Raw genomic sequence first — 17272 nt, 5'->3', positions numbered from 1 at the left:
ATGCCTATTTCTTATTTAATCACAACAAAGAAAACCAAAATGATATGATTTCTGAAACATTTCTGTGTATTAGGTAATCTGATTATCCGAATGTATCAGGTACGCCCCGTGTTTGTGGCACCGAGTACTCCGTTTTTTTTTTCTTTCTTAATGTGTATCACGTGTTCTGGTTCGTGGTGAAAATAGTGTCCTTGACCACTTCCATTACAATAGCCACCTGAGCAAAATCTCCCAGTGACTTAACCTCTTGTAGGATGGGCCGCACGACGCTTTTATAAGCTGTCTCTTTTGTAGATTGCCCGCATTTTCCTATTATCCTACTACTGAACCAATGTCTATCTCCTGCCTTACTTGCGATTTCGCCTTTATTATCGTTCTATATCAGATTTCCACAAATTGTTGCCGCAGCTCTTTCTATGAATTTACGTATTCCAGTTGTGACTCATTCATATCGCAGCCATGTGACACTATGTTTTTGCGTTTTGTGGAGGACACAGTTTTACGTTTGTTAATGTCACTATGATATTTTACCAAGGTCTGGCTGAATATTTGTGTCGCTTTTTTCAGGTAATGTTTCCCTGTAAATAACTGCATCATCTGCCAAAAAAAGAAACTGTTGTTACTTTTGATATTGTCAGTAAGTTCATTAGCATACACTGAGTCCTTCATTCATTTAATTGACGCTATCAATTTACACGACCTGTTCTTTAGTGGCCTGCAACAGGTCTTATTAAAATGTTATAATGGTGTTGTAAATATGTGGATTATGTTTAGAAACTAATTATGTTTTCAGCATCGTATAATGCTGTTACAACAAAAACAACAAGAATAATACCAGCAACAACAATGACGACTACTACTACTACTGATGCTGCTGCTGCTAATAATAAAAGGAAAAGAAGGAAAAGTATTCAACATGAAAAGCAAGGTTGTCAAGACACCAGCCTAAGGTTGGGGCCCGTGTTTTAGTTAGGCAAAAAAATGACATATGACAATCTTTCAGTGGCTCGGCCAGGCAGTTACGGTTCAACATATAGCTAAGATCCGGTATCACCAAGCCATGTCCAGGATGTCTGCTACACGTATCTGTCCAGTTGGGTGTTTTCTCTGCCAACTCGCATGTTTTTCGTGATATTCAAGATGCTTTATTTATCGGCATCAAATAATATCACGACTCTGCCTCATTAATAGTATTCGCTTGCGAGTTCTGCTCTAAATATTCCAGTGTGAGGTTTCATTGTGGAGTTTTCGTTACCATTATTTTAAAGGCACTTCATTCACTTTTCTGTATGAATTACATTTGTCACTTGCATATACGATCCACGCGAAGTATCATAATACAATCTGTTGCGAACTGAGTCTTTTTGTCACTGGCTAATTAGGTTGCTACTCTTTCAGTTGCTATATATGAGGGCACAATCAAATCCTGAACCCAACCCCGCGCTAGTAAGTGATGATCACATACAGATCAACGACTGTGTTCTTTCTCTGACGTGCCTGTTTTGTCCATTTGTAATGAGGGGGTGTATCTTAAAGACAGCAGCAGGAAGAACAGATAATCATTAGAACGATACGATCACGCAGTCACACATCCGTCAAAGATTTGTTGAAAATAATGTCTCTATCTGTTCCTAGTTCGATTTGACTGAGCTAAAATCTCTTTAATTCTCAAGAGCTATCAAGGGAATAGTTCTTTAACTACGAAATTCACAAAAATCTTTACTTTCCTAAGTGAGGTTCACAATTCCTAAAACCAACAGTAGCCTTTTTACTTTACCATTACATTATGGATGACTCTGGAATTTGTTAGTGCACTCTTAGTGAGTTCAAACTTACAAATGTATACACATAGCGAGGAAACAACACGCGAAAATCAGTGATTTCAAGGTTTCCTGGAATTGCAACAAAGTACAGGAATTTAACTAGGACGAATTCGCGCTTAAATCTAGTCAGTTAGCGAATGACACAATCAGAACTACATAAACCTAACTAACCTAAGGACATCACACCCATCCATGCCCGAGGCAGGAACCTGCGACCGTAGCAGCAGGGCGGTTCCCGACTGAAGAGCCTAGAACCACTCGGCCACAGCGGCCGGCTGAAAGGTGATCCTGTATGATTTTTTATGAATGCAGGAACCGTCGGGAAAATTTGGCTCTAATGTTCAGAAAAGAGAGGGTGAATTAATCCTCAAATGTGAAAACGTAATTGTGTCCTGCACGAAATCAGGGAAGTTCACGAAACTGGTGTACGAAAACTTTTAAAATCTGTAATTCTTCCGTACGTGGTAATGAAAAATTTCTATATATTATTGATACTTGGGGAGGGCAAATTGATCTGACCGTATATGATCACATCTTCGTGAATGAGAGGAAAGCGTGCACCTGCACCGTAAAAGTTATCCCACCAAAGTGTACTCCAGTTTGCCAGCCTTGTGGCGTATATTTTTACCGACAGGTTAAAATTTTCACGAAGAAAATTCAGAATGCCTCCGATTTGTTGAAGACCAACAGAGCAATCGCGTCCAGGGACGATTCCATAAAACTACACTCATTAATTTTGCATGAGTTCAGGGCAGCTGCTTTTTCGAGTATGATCAAATACGCATGGTTCACATTCAAAGTTAACGGATGAAAGAGAAACCTTTTTGAATGTATATGAACAATGCTTTCCGCTATCACTCCTAAAAACTCCGTCCACCTGCAATACAGTAGCTTTTATTAAATGTGCTTGGTGCTGTAAAACAGTGTGTTTCAGTTGATTTTACGACACATATCATCCGGATCTCTGCTGTGGCATAGCAAGCGATGCAGGCGATAGCGAGCAAGATTTTGTAATAATGACGTGAAAATTTAAATTACAGCGGCAAAATTTATTATTTCTTAATAATTTCACACATTGTACGCTGTTTGTTGATATTCTGTAAAATGAAATGGAAAAATCTCGGACTATTCTGATTAAAAAAAAAAAAGCAAGAACACGAAAGGACCCGAACACGCTACGCTACCTATAAGCGCGGTAGCTGTAGACCTTAACCGTTCCGCCACGCTCACTTGGTTCGCACAGGGCTAACGGAACTCGTATTACAGCAGACTGTGTACTTCAGAACAAATTTTCTCGAAAACTAAGGCCCCTCGCTAAAAAAGCGGATAGCCTCACACTCAGGGCACGTCCCTCTATAACATATCCGAGACCCATCAAAATCCGTTATTTACACTTCTTATTGTCCCCTAGTCAGTGAGGTGTTCATAACTGCGTCCTAAAGGCATTCTTGATTAACATCGACTCACCACGTCCATTCTCAAAGGTAACCAACGCTCATGACCGTTACAGCGTGTATTTAAAGCAAACCTGGTTTGCATCCTCATAGTCGTGCTACTAGTGCTACTCTTATGCGACTGGCGCGAAATTTGAATAGATGACATCTTTCAGACGTAGAAACACGCCTACCAACTTTCGTTTACGTCGCACAGCTCCTCCTTGGTGTTGTGATTTTTTTCCATCAGTGTATCACTTGGGGCTCGCGAGAGTAAGACAGAAATCTGAGGGCGCACAGAAAGGTATATAGACATTTTTTCCCACTCTCAAAAGTGCGAATGGCATAGGGCAGTACTGGTACGACGTTTACGCCACTATGCACTCGATGTGACTTGTAGTGTGTACTACACATCTAGATGGATATATACGAATAGCTTTTCGCCGATCGACTGGCAGCACGAGTTTTACAAGGAATGGCGGCACTTAGATATCTGGACGTATAATGGGCGGCAGTCGATGTGCAAACGGTATACAGCCACTAAACGTCGCCGGCACTTCGATTTAGCGCACACGTTTGTAACACCACGTTTACTTTACGTAAAGCCGTTAATTATGGTTACCTTGTGAAGAAAGTATACACGCCAACAGATGAACTGTCACTCGATATCTACGTCCATTGTGACAAATAATTACCGTTTATCGCGACATAGTCGCTCCAAACCTCCAGCGCTCTGTTATTTAGGACATACCATTAATCAGACGTGTCACACAATTTTTTTCTGCGACTGGATCAATGGCGAGCAGACATGGAATGGAAAGTTTCTGTACGCCCGTGTTCATCCGCTGCCCCGTTGTCTTACCAGGTGTAAGTTTTCTGCTTTTTCCCTAAAGCAGGTCATCCGAGTGATGAAGGGACGGTAGAAGAGGTAGGTGTAAGGGGTGGGGGGTTCTTTGGAACAGCCGATGGTCGATTTCCTCCTCCATCCTCGTCCAAGTAAGGCAGTTTTCTCTCCTTTTCTTCTTTCTCTCAAATGTAAAACTTTCACCCTTTACGTTTTTTACGAAATATAGTCGGATTTGGCGATTACTCGTACAATCGCAACTAGAGAAATTCGAAAGTGACCCGGGTTTGTGGGCAGCAGTCACGCAATCTCATAAAATTTGACCAGTAACCGCTCATGTGGAAACAGAATTTCTCACATGCTATACAGGGTGTTTGACTATCAAGTGGAAGAGTGGAGGATAATGAAACAAGCAAATGATCCTAATAAACATAGGTCCAGAGACCAATAGTTTCCCATACACGACGTAAGCACGAATGCAGTCATCCCAATGTTACAATACTGTTAATGTCTAAGGCTACGTTTTAATAATGTTCCTTTTGGTGAAAGGGTGCGTATGTGGCACACGTGTGGTGATCCACTTCAATGTGACTGTTCGGGAACGCGTAGCACGAATCTTCCACAACAAGTATTTCGGTCGCAGCTCATCAGTACTGTGGTCTCTTAAGTTCAGTGACTACAATCCGTTGGATTTTTTTTCTTTTGCGTGATTTAAGAGCATAGCTGTACTCAAGCCTCTTCATAATGTCGTTCGACTCCGGGAACGCAATCCTGATGATTCTGTCAGTGCATTCGGAACACGCTTTGGATTCTGAGCGTGTACTGGCATCAACGAGGAGAAATGCTGAAGCTTGCCTTCACATGAACGATTGCCATGTGGAATACTTGTAATGTGTTTGTCGTCAAGTGCATAGCTGCAGTTTGGATGCTCGGGGACTCTGTTTTAAGGTTTTCATGTATTCATTCGTAATACGTCGTAGTGGGGAAACCATTGGGTTCCGTACATTTGCTTGTTTCATTGTCCTCTACAGGCTCCTTTCGTTTGTGCCTATAATAATCAAAACACCCTTCGTATTAAGTATTCACTTTTCATGGAGACGGCGTAGTGCTTATGGCACACGCAAAACTATAAAGAGAAATTGTCTTGTTAAAATATAGTTCACAAAAGTATGGATTCCTACTAACTCCAGTGTTCATCAGAAAATACCTTATCACAACTAAAACAGACGTAAATATAAAATTCTGAAGACGGTACCGAGAGTTAACTCAACATTGATGTTGAAATAATGCTTAGCAAGATTAAACAAGTGAAATGAAATTACGACAAAATAGCATCTTACATAGAACTTAACAAGACCCTTCACACCGTATGGAAGTGAAACATGGATATTCATCAAGGAGGAGAGAAGGGCATTTACAACAGCAAAAGCAAAGTTTCTTTAAACCGCAACAATTTGCGGAAGCGATTCACAAATGTTTATAAATGAGAATAAAAGGAAAACTATTAGGTCTAAAACTTTGTTTCCGCAGTTCTGCAGTAGGTGGCAGAAGCGAGCGGCAAGTGGTTCATGTGGTAGGTCGTGTCACACCATAAGCTTATGCATTTGTAAACATAACTCAATCAAAATATTACTCGATTTGTCACAGCAACATAAAGTTATTCACTCGATTAAATACGTCAAATTACGAACCCTGTTTCTGTCATTAGAGGGAGATTTTAATTTTCTGCTTTAACACGAAGAAATTTGGGGCTGAGTCTCATAAAATGCTGGGTAAGACGTGTGGTAAGGTTTAATGAAGAGAAACGTGGAAAATATACGTGTAGACAACTGTTTCAACGCTTCAATAACGGTGAAATTTGATGTTAAATAGGCCGGCCGGTGTGGCCCCGGCGGTCCTAGGCGCTTAATGAAAAGAAACGTGGAAAAGATACGTGTAGACAACTGTTTCAACGCCTCAATAACGGTGAAATTTGATGTTAAATAGGCCGGCCGGTGTGGCCCCAGCGGTCCTAGCCGCTTCTGTCTGGAACCGCGCGACCGCTACGGTCGCAGGTTCGAATCCTGCCTCAGGTGTGGATGTGTGTGATGTCCTTAGGTTAGTTCGGTTTAAGTAGTTCTAAGTTTTAGGGGACTGATAACCTCAGATATTAAGTCCCATAGTGCTCAGAGCCATTTGAACCATTTGATGTTGAATATCGGCATTGCGGTGGAAGAGAGATTTTCGAAGCTACTGAAACCGACGAAATAAATTACAAGAGACCGTTATCGAAAGCAAATGACGCCTCTGAGACGAGCATTTAACGCCGAACGACCACAATACAACTACAGACATGGAAAGATGACTTTGCAACATGACAATACTCGACCCCATGTCGCAAAACCAGTTCAAACTTACTGGGAGACGTTGAAATAGAAAGTCCTACCACGCCCGCCTCTTCCTCCGGACATTGCTCCCTCTAAATAGCATCTCTTTCGAGCAGTGGCACACGACCTGGCTGAGTAGTATCTCTGGTCATATGAACAAATTGCAAAACTGTATCGATTCACGGATCTCCTCGAAAAACTCGCAGTTCTTCCGCCGCGGTATTCGTATGCTGCCCGAAAAATGGGAGAAAGTAGTGACCAGCGATAGCCAATACTTTGAATCCTAAATGATTTATAATTTTTTCACGATAAAGTCTCGAATTTCGAGAAAAAACAGAGAAAGCAAAGTTGTAGACCTAATACAAAAGCAAAAATAAAATTGTCACTATCTAGTGTTGGTGAACTGTCGGCATAGAAGGGGAAAAGCAGTTACTTTCCAATGACCTGTTTGTGACTGTAATTCAAAATGGTTCAAATGGCTCTGAACACTATGGGACTTAACATCTGTGGTCATCAGTCCCCTAGAACTTAGAACTACTTAAACCTAACTAACCTAAGGACATCACACACACCCATGCCCGAGGCAGGATTCGAACTTGCGACCGTGGCAGTCCCGCGGTTCCGGACTGAGCGCCTAGAACCGCTAGACCACCGCGGCCGGCGACTGTAATTGGAGGACAATAAATAGATTCTTTACCGCGGATTTTCCAGTGCTTTGCGTAGTACAGATGATGGTGTTGTCTCATTACAGATCAAAGACATCATCATCAGTCCCAAACTGTGAATGCACGTAAGATTTGTCATAGAAACTATGGAGATAATTAAAGAATCTTTGAAAAATCCTAGCTTTTGGTATCTTGCTAACTGATTCCCAGCCTCCATGTCCACCGACGAAGTCACAACACCTGAGCAACTACACCACCTTGACAAACCTGAGAAACGCTCCCTCACCTTCCAATGACGGACCGTAGAATCGGCTTATTACAAACTGTTTCTCATTATATGGCATATCTGGCGCCCTTTCACTATTCTAAGATTATTTCTGAGACAGTATATGATTCTCTTATCTTTTGCTTCTAATGCGCAACGCAATGTGACATCGTAGGCACGACCTCTGACTCACAAAATAAGAAACTCGTTTGTTTGTTTGTTTTTCCCTTCCTACTGCACACAATCTTGACTTCGATAGGTTTTGAATATACAATCTTCATATTAGTTATTTCAAAACCTATAGGATTAATGCTATTGACGTGTCCTCTTATTTTATTATTCATAGCTTTGTAATATGGTAGGACCCGAGCCAGATACGAGATTCGTCAATAAATTGAAAATGGGGCTCATAACATAATATGACGATTCTCGTTTAGCAGCACAGTGGTTTCCATGCATTACTTAAGGAGGATTCGGGGTTCGTTCTCTCAAATGGACCGCGACCATTACGTTCCTCCGTCCTCATTCTTGTTCACCAAGCCCGTGGTAAGCCACTGACAGCCTCGCCGTCAAAAGGATGTTGAACATTAGATACTTGTCAATGAAGCCCACGGTTATTGCTTTATAATTAGATACTTTTTTATAGCGTTTATGACTGGTTTTGTCGAGAATATGTATTATACTTTTAGGCTGTCTCCTTTATGTTTTAATATAATTTGATACGCGTGAAAAATACAGTTTAGGTCATTAAATATAGTAATTTTTGCTCTCGCATTAAAATTCGTTTTGAAAATTATATGATTTATATAGATATTAAAGAGTTTTTATATTCATCTCTTTGATTTTCAGCTCCTTGTATTGACCGTGTTTGCAGTTAAAATGTTTGCAAGTGAGGTCCGCCAGTTATGCAAAACACCGTTTTTCTGAGTACCCAAACATGTTTCGGCACCACTGTGCCATCATCAGTGGGTTTTCGTTTTTATTTATTCTGCAATGTGAACATTTTTGTTAAATGATTATAAAATTATGTGCATTTTTAGTTCAAATAACAGAAAAGAAACGATCTGTTGTATGAACTAAAAATGCACATAATTTTATAATCATTTAACAAAAATGTTCACATTGCAAAATAAATAAAAATGAAAACCCACTGATGATGGCACAGTGGTGCCGAAACATATTTTGGTACTGAGAATAACGGTGTTTTTGCCAGCCAGAGTGGCCGTGCGGTTCTAGGCGCTACAGTCTGGAGCCGAGCGACTGCTACGGTCGCAGGTTCGAATCCTGCCTCGGGCATGGATGTGTGTGATGTCCTTAGGTTAGTTAGGTTTAATTAGTTCTAAGTTCTAGGCGACTGATGACCTCAGAAGTTAAGTCGCATAGTGCTCAGAGCCATTTGAACCAATAACGGTGTTTTGCATAACTGGCGGACCTCACATCCAAAAAGTGTTTGTATTGTTGTGCCCTCCCCGAGTGCTTGTTTTGGGATACTCTCTTTCTCTCTCTCTTACCGTTGTTAAATATTTTTCTTGTCGATTAAGTGGAGAATTAAAGGTTTAATTCTTCTCGTAGGCAACACTGAAAATATATGTTGAACAAAACCAATTGTTTCTAACTAGATCGCTCTCGCTAATAACAAACACGACAATGAACAACCTCAGTTACTAGCTGTTTTCGCAACGTATTGGGGAGCAGTAGTGCTGAATATTGGCCGGAGGGAACGGGGCGGCGATGTTTATTGGAAACCTGTATCAGCATATGTTGGAAGCAAATTCCATGTCCGCCACAAGGCTGGTAAAGAGGTCTTGTGGTAGAGCTTTCTAGACCTCCACCAGTCCACCCCTATAGCTGCGTGGTCAGTGTGACTGATTGCCGTCCTACGGGCCCCGGTTCAATTCCCGGCTGCGTTGGGTATTTTCTCCGTTCAGGGACTGGATGTTGTGTTGTCTTCATCATCATTTCATCCCCATCCGGCGCGCACCTCGCCCAATGTGGCGTCGAGTGTAATAAGACCTGCACCAAGGCGGCCGGACCTGCCCCGTAAGGGGCCTCCCGGCCAATGATGCCAAACACTCATTTCCATTTTTTCCTCCACCAGCGCGGTTGACAACTGCCTGATGGTTATCAGTGCATTGCATTGTGGACTTGCTGCAGTGCCTCTCCCCAGCGTATCCCACACTTGATCAGTGGGTTTTATGTCGGGGGAACGGACAGGTCTGTCCAAATATTCGCATCCTCTCGTTTCAGAAGCTCCACCACCTGTGCTGTTCGATGCGGTCGCTCTGTGTCACCCATAAAAACGAAGTGAGAACCTAATGCACGCTTGAAAAGATGCTCGTGGGCAAGGAGTACTGTGTCACAGTAACGTTGACCGGTTAGTGTACCGTGTTCAAAGGTTTGAGGTCAGTAACCTCACGCAACATTACGCTTCCCCACACCGTAGCTTTTGGCCTACCAAAGCAATCGTGTTCGACAGTGCTGGACGTGCCCTCACATACTGAGAGGGGGGAACACGTAATGCACCCAGGAACGTTGTCGAACATGATCGATCGCTTCTCGGGTTTTGCTTCTGTATGTTGGTTTCCTGGGGCAGCACAAGTATTGAAATCAATGACTTGGCCACGTCGGGAAAAGTCTTTCATAGTTAGTTAGTTAGTTAGTTACGTGTTCAATTGCTTATGATGTGGAACGTGTCAAATGCACAAGAAATGCGCACAGGAAACAAGGTTTTTTTTGTTTACATTATATTGTTATACCAAAATATTTCTATTATCTATCCCATTCCCTTAAATAGCACAAAACGCATATATTATATCTCCAGATTTATTCAAGAATTCATCTATGGTATAGAAGGAGTTGTCAAGGAGATATGATTTCAATTTGGTTTTGAAACCATTACTGCTGTCTGTCAGACATTTTACTTCATCTGGTAATTAATCAAAAAGTTTTATAGCCGCATATTTTACTCCTTTCTGTGCCAAAGATAGGTTAAGTAAAGGATAGTGTAGGTCTTTCTTTTTTTTTGGTATTGTAATCATGAATGTCGCTGTTGATTTTAAACTGGTCCATGTTGCTGAGAAAAAATTTCATTACTGAGTAAATTTACTGTGAAGTAGTTGTAAGAATTCCTAACCTTTTAAACAGATGCCTACAAGATGTCCGACTATGAACCCCACACATTATTCTAACTACTTCCTTTTGAGCAGTGAATACCTTTTGCTTAAGTGTTGAGTTGCCCCAGAATATTATTCCGTATGACATCAGAGAGTGGAAGTACGCAAAGTATGTTAGCTTACTAATTTCTACATCCTCACAATTGGCAATTATTCTGATTGCAAAAGTTGCTGAACCTAGTCGCTTTAGGAGATCCAAAATATGAATTTTCCAATTAAGATTCTCATCTATATGTACACCCAAAAACGTAGTATGCTCTACCCTGGCTACTGACTTCTTTTGATGTGTTATGTTTATTGAAGGAATTATACTTTTTGCAGCAGAAAATTGGATGTACTGTGTTTTTTAAAAGTTCAGAGCAAGCCCATTCGCACAAAATCAACTAATAACTTTTGCAAAGGCCTTATTTGTATCATTTTCTATCGGACTTTCTTTTACTGGATTAATAATTATGCTTCTGTCATCAGTAAACAGTGTCAGTTCAGCATCTTGTTTCACATAAGAAGGGAGGTCATTCACACATATCAAGAACAGGAGGGGACCCATGATCGAACCTTGTGGAACACCTAATGTAATTTCACCCCAGTTAGATGTAGTGGCAAACTCCTTTGAATCACTTGAAGCATATAAAGAGACTTTTTGTTTCCTGTTCTGTAGATATGACTTAAACCACTCATATGCTATTCTATTTATACCACAGAATTGTAATTTCTCTAACATAATGTTATGATTCACACAATCAAATACTCTGGATAAGTCACGGAATATTCCTACTTGTGACATTTTATTATGTGGACAGTGGAAATGTATATATTCTTCTGGCTCAAAAACGTGGTATTATATCACTTTGACGTAGAATTTTGCTAATGCGATCTGTGATTCTGGAAACGAGCAGTAAACTAACAGAGTGAGAAGATGGTTCCTCGCCCTTCGTTATTAACATAACTAATGAAATTTCGTTCGCAAGTCCTGACTATGGAAGAAACGGTCGTAGGCGTTGGATTTCATTGTCTCATATAAGAAATCCAACTCCGATTCCAATCTGTTGTTGTCACTGATACGGAAGACACCTGAAGATAGAGTGTTGCGCACTGCCTTCCCGTTGTACGGGTCTACGTCTAGGCAAAACGAGCTGTGGAAAATATCGGCTTTCCGCAAAAACGAACTCACTTCAAATCGCCAAAATTCCGTTAACTTTTAAAAGAAAAGTCCTAGAGTTTTTGTCAACAGAAGTACCGCACATTTGGCTGGACGTTATTGGAATTTTGAGGGGAGAGTGCGCGGAGTTTGAGAGACGAACACAGACTTAATTCATGTAGTCTGTTCACTGAAAAATTCAGCCGAATAAGCTAATACGAAACAGTTTCATCTACGTCATTTACGAAGATAAAGGGGCCAGCAGCACAGGATTAAAACAAAACAATATTTTAAATTTTTGTGGTGCTGATCCTTATGCAGTGTTTAAATGAGGACCTGAAACTTTGCCGTCTGTATGGATGGGCCCCGCCTGCGTGTTTGTTTGTGCTGCGCAGTCAAAGCTGCCGGCTGCCCCATTATCGGCCACACCGCGATCGAATGGCCGACAGCTTGGCACGGAAGGTAAATGGCAGCCATTACCCGTGCGCCCATAATGACGGTATGCGTCCCGCGACTCGGACGCCTGCCAGTCGAAAGCCTTGCATAATTCACGAGCCTCCTCGGAGACCGCCCCCAGTGTGTGCAAACATGGCATGTCTCCAGGGGCTGAGTCAACTGTATCAGGCCATCTGAACGATAGCGGCATGCCTACAATTTCCGGCACAAAGAGCTATCTGTGGTACGAAACGGAGCCGGGAAAACAGTCGGTTTCTTCGTAGTGATGACGTCACGCACTGCTGCTTTGCACAGCAGAGCAACTTGTCTCGTGTCCTTGGCTACACAGTATTTTCATTGTCATCATGTGCATCAATTACAACAACAAATTCCGTACACATGTAAACCAAAAATATATATTTGCATCTATTTACGCTATACGAACATTTAACGACCCAGACTACCTACAAATGCCTGAAGACTCTATCCAGTGATGCACCTCAACGGATGCCTCATGTAGACTGTTCGTAACACCAGGAAAACGTCTTATAGGGCATTTGTTTTGAAATGCAACACACCGGTTAGGAAAGCATGTAGAACAGCTCATTACGACAATTCTCTGTTCATTGAGAGCAAGTCACCGCCCAGATTCCAATTAACAAGATAATCATAAGTCAGAAATAATAATCTCTACTTTCTGAACAATGTAATATTGAAATGAATATGAAATACAAACATAACAAACCTACGAAACGCGGTCAATTGATGGGAACATCCGTAATTGTCGTATTCTTTTTTTAATTAACGTACAAGGAAATCGTGTTATCCCATATAGCTCATTTTCATTCTATCGGTCAAAGTACTTGAATCAATGCTTGGAATAACATGAGAACTGCTATTATCCATCTTTGTAACTAACGTATGTACCAAAATTTACTAATTTTCAAAATAATTACGAGACTTTGCAAAATAATGAAACCCAGTACATGTTAACAAATCGCAAGAAGATAATTTCTGCGTCAAAGGTAGAATTACTCTCATTACTGGCCAAAAGATCTAATGAAATGTATGTCGAAAACATAGTAGGCACACTGCACTTACTTTTGTTGTTGTGTAATTAACAAAATTGTTAAGATCATTGTTCATTCTGCATGTTTGATACAAAGTCAAGTGATAACATTGTTTCCTGGCTGGTTTGAATGTATGAAACGAATAAGAGCGATTGTAACATTTCTACAGGTACGTCAAGTTAATGTTGTGATATTTTTAACTGTAATACCTAAGAACTGTAACATCAACAATGAAGTAATTGTTTGAAGTGTGTATAAGGTCATGTGTTGGAGAGTTCATGGGTTACTGTTAATCTGATATTCGCGAGGGACCACCTGTGTCGCTCTGAGTAATAAAATGCCGTAAAACGTACATCGGTATATCTTTTACTTAATTCACGTAGCACGCAGAATGGGTATACACCCATGCCCTGTTGTAGTGAAGAATTCCAGGACATCGAATAAGTACCTGAGTTGTAACTCCACCCATCTAAACTGTTTATTTTTACATGAGTCTTAATTGCAACAAGTTAATATCACTTTAACTTTCAAAAATAAAATACATTTAGTTGAAGAATTTATGTCTCAGTTTACACCGTGGTTGGCTCATTGTCTGACAATCATCACAGTCACACACAATGACAGTGCAAAAACCCCACTTGTGCGTGTTTTATTTATATACCTTTTCCAGTCCGGTATTTGTTAAGCTGTACTCTCACCTTTCTAAGATAATGAAAACTTGGAACTCCAACAACTGTGTGATCAATAAGTTCGTGGTTCAGTTTTTCTTGGGTTGCCACTCAGTCCCATTCAGCGTTCCGGTTGGACCTAAGGTGGGCAGATTCGAAACTTCCCGGAAGATTAAAACTGTCTGCCGGACTGAAACACGAACCTCGGACCTTTAATTTCCGCGGGCATAAGTGCCAGTTCCGCAGCACCTTTCCATGTTGTACAAAGATTCTTTTAATTATCTTTTCCCATTCTGTACCTCGTTACATCTTACTAGATTATCACCTCACCATGAGTGATTTTGCTATCTTTGTCACTGTGTAATACCACACTTTCAAGGAATGACGAGAAAACGACAAAAAATTAAAATCACCTATGCTGGAGATAATGGAGCACTTAAGGCTAAAATGACATAAGAAAGTACAGTTATTACTGAGTATGGAAATATGCGTATTAAAGCCGTTTGTTGTGTGATGGTGGCCGGAAGAAGATAAATAGATAACTACATCCCTACCACCACCACCCGATTCTTTAAAGAACTGAACTGCCAGGTGAAATCTAAAACATCTTCAAAATCTAATTATTTTCCAAATGAGTTAATGTGCTAAATGTTTGACGTTCATCACGTAAAACCTTCATGGTCGAAGAAGCAAAACCCTAGTTATGGTGGTTTTACTAGTGTCGGGTTATTCACCAATACAGTAATGAAAAAGTCGAAACCAAACTCCAAAACTACGTGCCAGACAGTGATATAATTTTGTATGTATCTTCAGTGATATATGTGGATACTGCCTGTAAGAAGAGTAGCGAACAGAGTCAGTAGTAAACAAATAATAAATTAAAACCTCATTCTTGGTAACTAATTTTACTGCATGATTAACGAAGAATTAGTGACTGATAAACTGTTTTCTTTTCATTAATTTGTGGGTTTGTAAGCGAGATAAACAAAAGTTTAGAATTACGCTTAAAGTTTGCTGGAGGTCACTAAGTGCTCTCATTATCAAGAACTGGATGAATATGGTCTGGGTAATTTGTGCTCTGTGAGTTACTGTGCTTCAAGACATGTACACAGTTTCTAACTTTAATGGTTCAAAATGGTTCAAATGGCTCTGTGCGCTATGGGGATTAACTTCTAAGGCCATCAGTCCCCTAGAACTTAGAACTACTTAAACCTAACTAACCTAAGGACATCACACACATCCATCTGTGCGGCTGGTCCCGGCGGAGGTTCGAGTCCTCCCTCGGGCATGGGTGTGTGTGTTTGTCCTTAGGATAATTTAGGTTAAGTAGTGTGTAAGCTTACGGACTGATGACCTTAGCAGTTAAGTCCCATAAGATTTCACATATATTAGAACATTTTTGAACACATCCATGCCCGAGGCAGGATTCGAACAGATTTATAAATCTTTTGTATCTGTATATATTTCTACATTCAAATCTACTGTTAGCATCTGACGCTGCAACTTATTTTTACTATTTGATATCAGATGTAGAATAAATTAACGTCTAAATTTTCTGTTCATGAACGCATCCGTTTCTCGCTCCTGTATCCAAAAAGAACCACACAGCGTGCAAAGGAAGCCATAACAACATCAACCCTCGAGCTGATGACAGCTCTGTCTAGCATTAGTTTAGCTGCAATAGCGTTTGATTTTCTAAGCAAGAAAAAAATAAGGAAACACAACTGACAACCAAAGAATAGGAGAAGTATATTAAGCTACAAGAATGTAACGAAACCCAACTGGAGAAATTAGCGATGAAAACATTCCTGATGACACAAATTGACAGCATGTAAATGTAGTGAAGCTGACCTATACTTAAATAATATTCGCAACCAATATTCTCCCCATTATATTTGACACTGTAGCTATTGAAGTAGATTTCTTTTTATACATTGTGCTGTGAAACACCACATTTAATGAGTGCAGTTAAATAGGTTTTTTGGGAGGAAAAGAGCGATTACTCACATAGACGAGGTACTCCATGGCGCTGCCCTTCTGCGCCGCCCAGTGCGCCTTCTTAGTTGATATGTCTTTGAGGTCAGTGATCTGCAGGGTGAAGCGCGACAGCGTCAGGAAGGCTGTGAGGTTGGCCGTGTAGAAGGAGGTCAGCAGTGTGATGAAAATCCACCAAGTGGCGAACAGCAGCCGGGATGAGTCTGTAACAAGGTCACGGGCAGTTCTAGGGGAAATCATCCTAACTTTCCTCCGGTTTGATTAATAAACTAAAGGCAATATCAAACACGATACACACTGTCTGATCAGTGGTATCCGGAAACGAGTATGTAATGCGCAATTGAGAGCTAGATGTCTCGAGAAGTGATCCCGCCAGTGTAAAAGGTTTTGGGGAGTGGAGTGTTGTGTTGCCGGTAAAGAGGCATTAAGAACAGAAAAGGTAGGTCAGGAGAGCACGGTGCTTCGAAAATGAACTAGTCACTAGACGTCACCTCAGTAACAAATCCGTCAGGGACATTTCTAAACCTAATAATTGGCAACCAATGCTGTACAATAGTCATGAGATGTTCAATCGACTCTTTTATTAGAACATGTTACGCGTTTCGGGATTACACCCATCTTCAGACATCACAAACTTCAACTGCTTCCTAACCAACCTGGCGAACAGTCTTGACAACTCAAAGAAAGTGTCGAATATCTTTATTCGAATATCTTTATTCGACACTTTCTTTGAGTTGTGAAGGCTGTACGCCAGGTTGGTTAGGAAGGAGTTGAAGTTTGTGATGTCTGATGATGGGTGTAATCCCGAAACGCGTAACATGTTCGAGTCAGTTGAACATCTCATGACTTTATTGCGATAGTACAGCTTTGGTTGCAAATTATTAACATAAAAATGATAGCAGGTCTCAGACGGGATTTTATGTCCTGTATATTACTTCTAAACCTGCCCAAGTCGACTATTTGTGGTGTGACTGTGAAGTTCAGACGCGAAGGAACAACCACAGCTAAACTGAGGCCAGACAGACCTCATGTACCGACGGACAGGTATTGACGAGCATTGCTGAAGATGGTTGTAAAAACAGATCGCATGAAATCAGCGGATGGCATCACTCGCCCTTTTTTCACATGATATATTGCGAACCATGGATGAAGGGTATCAGACGGATGCCATATTTCTTGACTTCCGGAAAGAGTTTGACTCGGTGCCCCACTGCAGACTCCTAACTAAGGTACGCGCATATGGGATTGGTTCCCAAATATGTGAGTGGCTCGAAGACTTCTTAAGTAATAGAACCCAGTACGTTGTCCTCGATGGTGAGTGTTCATCAGAGGTGAGGTATCATCTCGAGTGCCCAGAGAAGTGTGGTAGGTCCGCTGTTGTTTTCTATCTACATAAA

General features: G+C 40.9%; 1 protein-coding gene across 1 annotated transcript in view; it reads right to left on the bottom strand.

Moving 5' to 3' along the window:
- The window catches only part of LOC126094810 (ionotropic receptor 93a), a 155040-nt gene that overhangs the window by 43236 nt on the left and 94532 nt on the right, over positions 1-17272 (bottom strand). Inside the window, exon 6 of the mRNA XM_049909383.1 lies at positions 15888-16078. Within this exon, the coding sequence (XP_049765340.1) occupies positions 15888-16078 (191 nt within the window). The remainder of the gene's footprint in view (positions 1-15887; positions 16079-17272) is intronic.

Source organism: Schistocerca cancellata, chromosome 8 (assembly GCF_023864275.1).
Source record: "Schistocerca cancellata isolate TAMUIC-IGC-003103 chromosome 8, iqSchCanc2.1, whole genome shotgun sequence".
Taxonomy (NCBI): domain Eukaryota; kingdom Metazoa; phylum Arthropoda; class Insecta; order Orthoptera; family Acrididae; genus Schistocerca; species Schistocerca cancellata.
The sequence above is the reverse complement of the archived record's forward strand: the minus strand, read 5'-3'. Positions and strand labels throughout refer to the sequence as shown.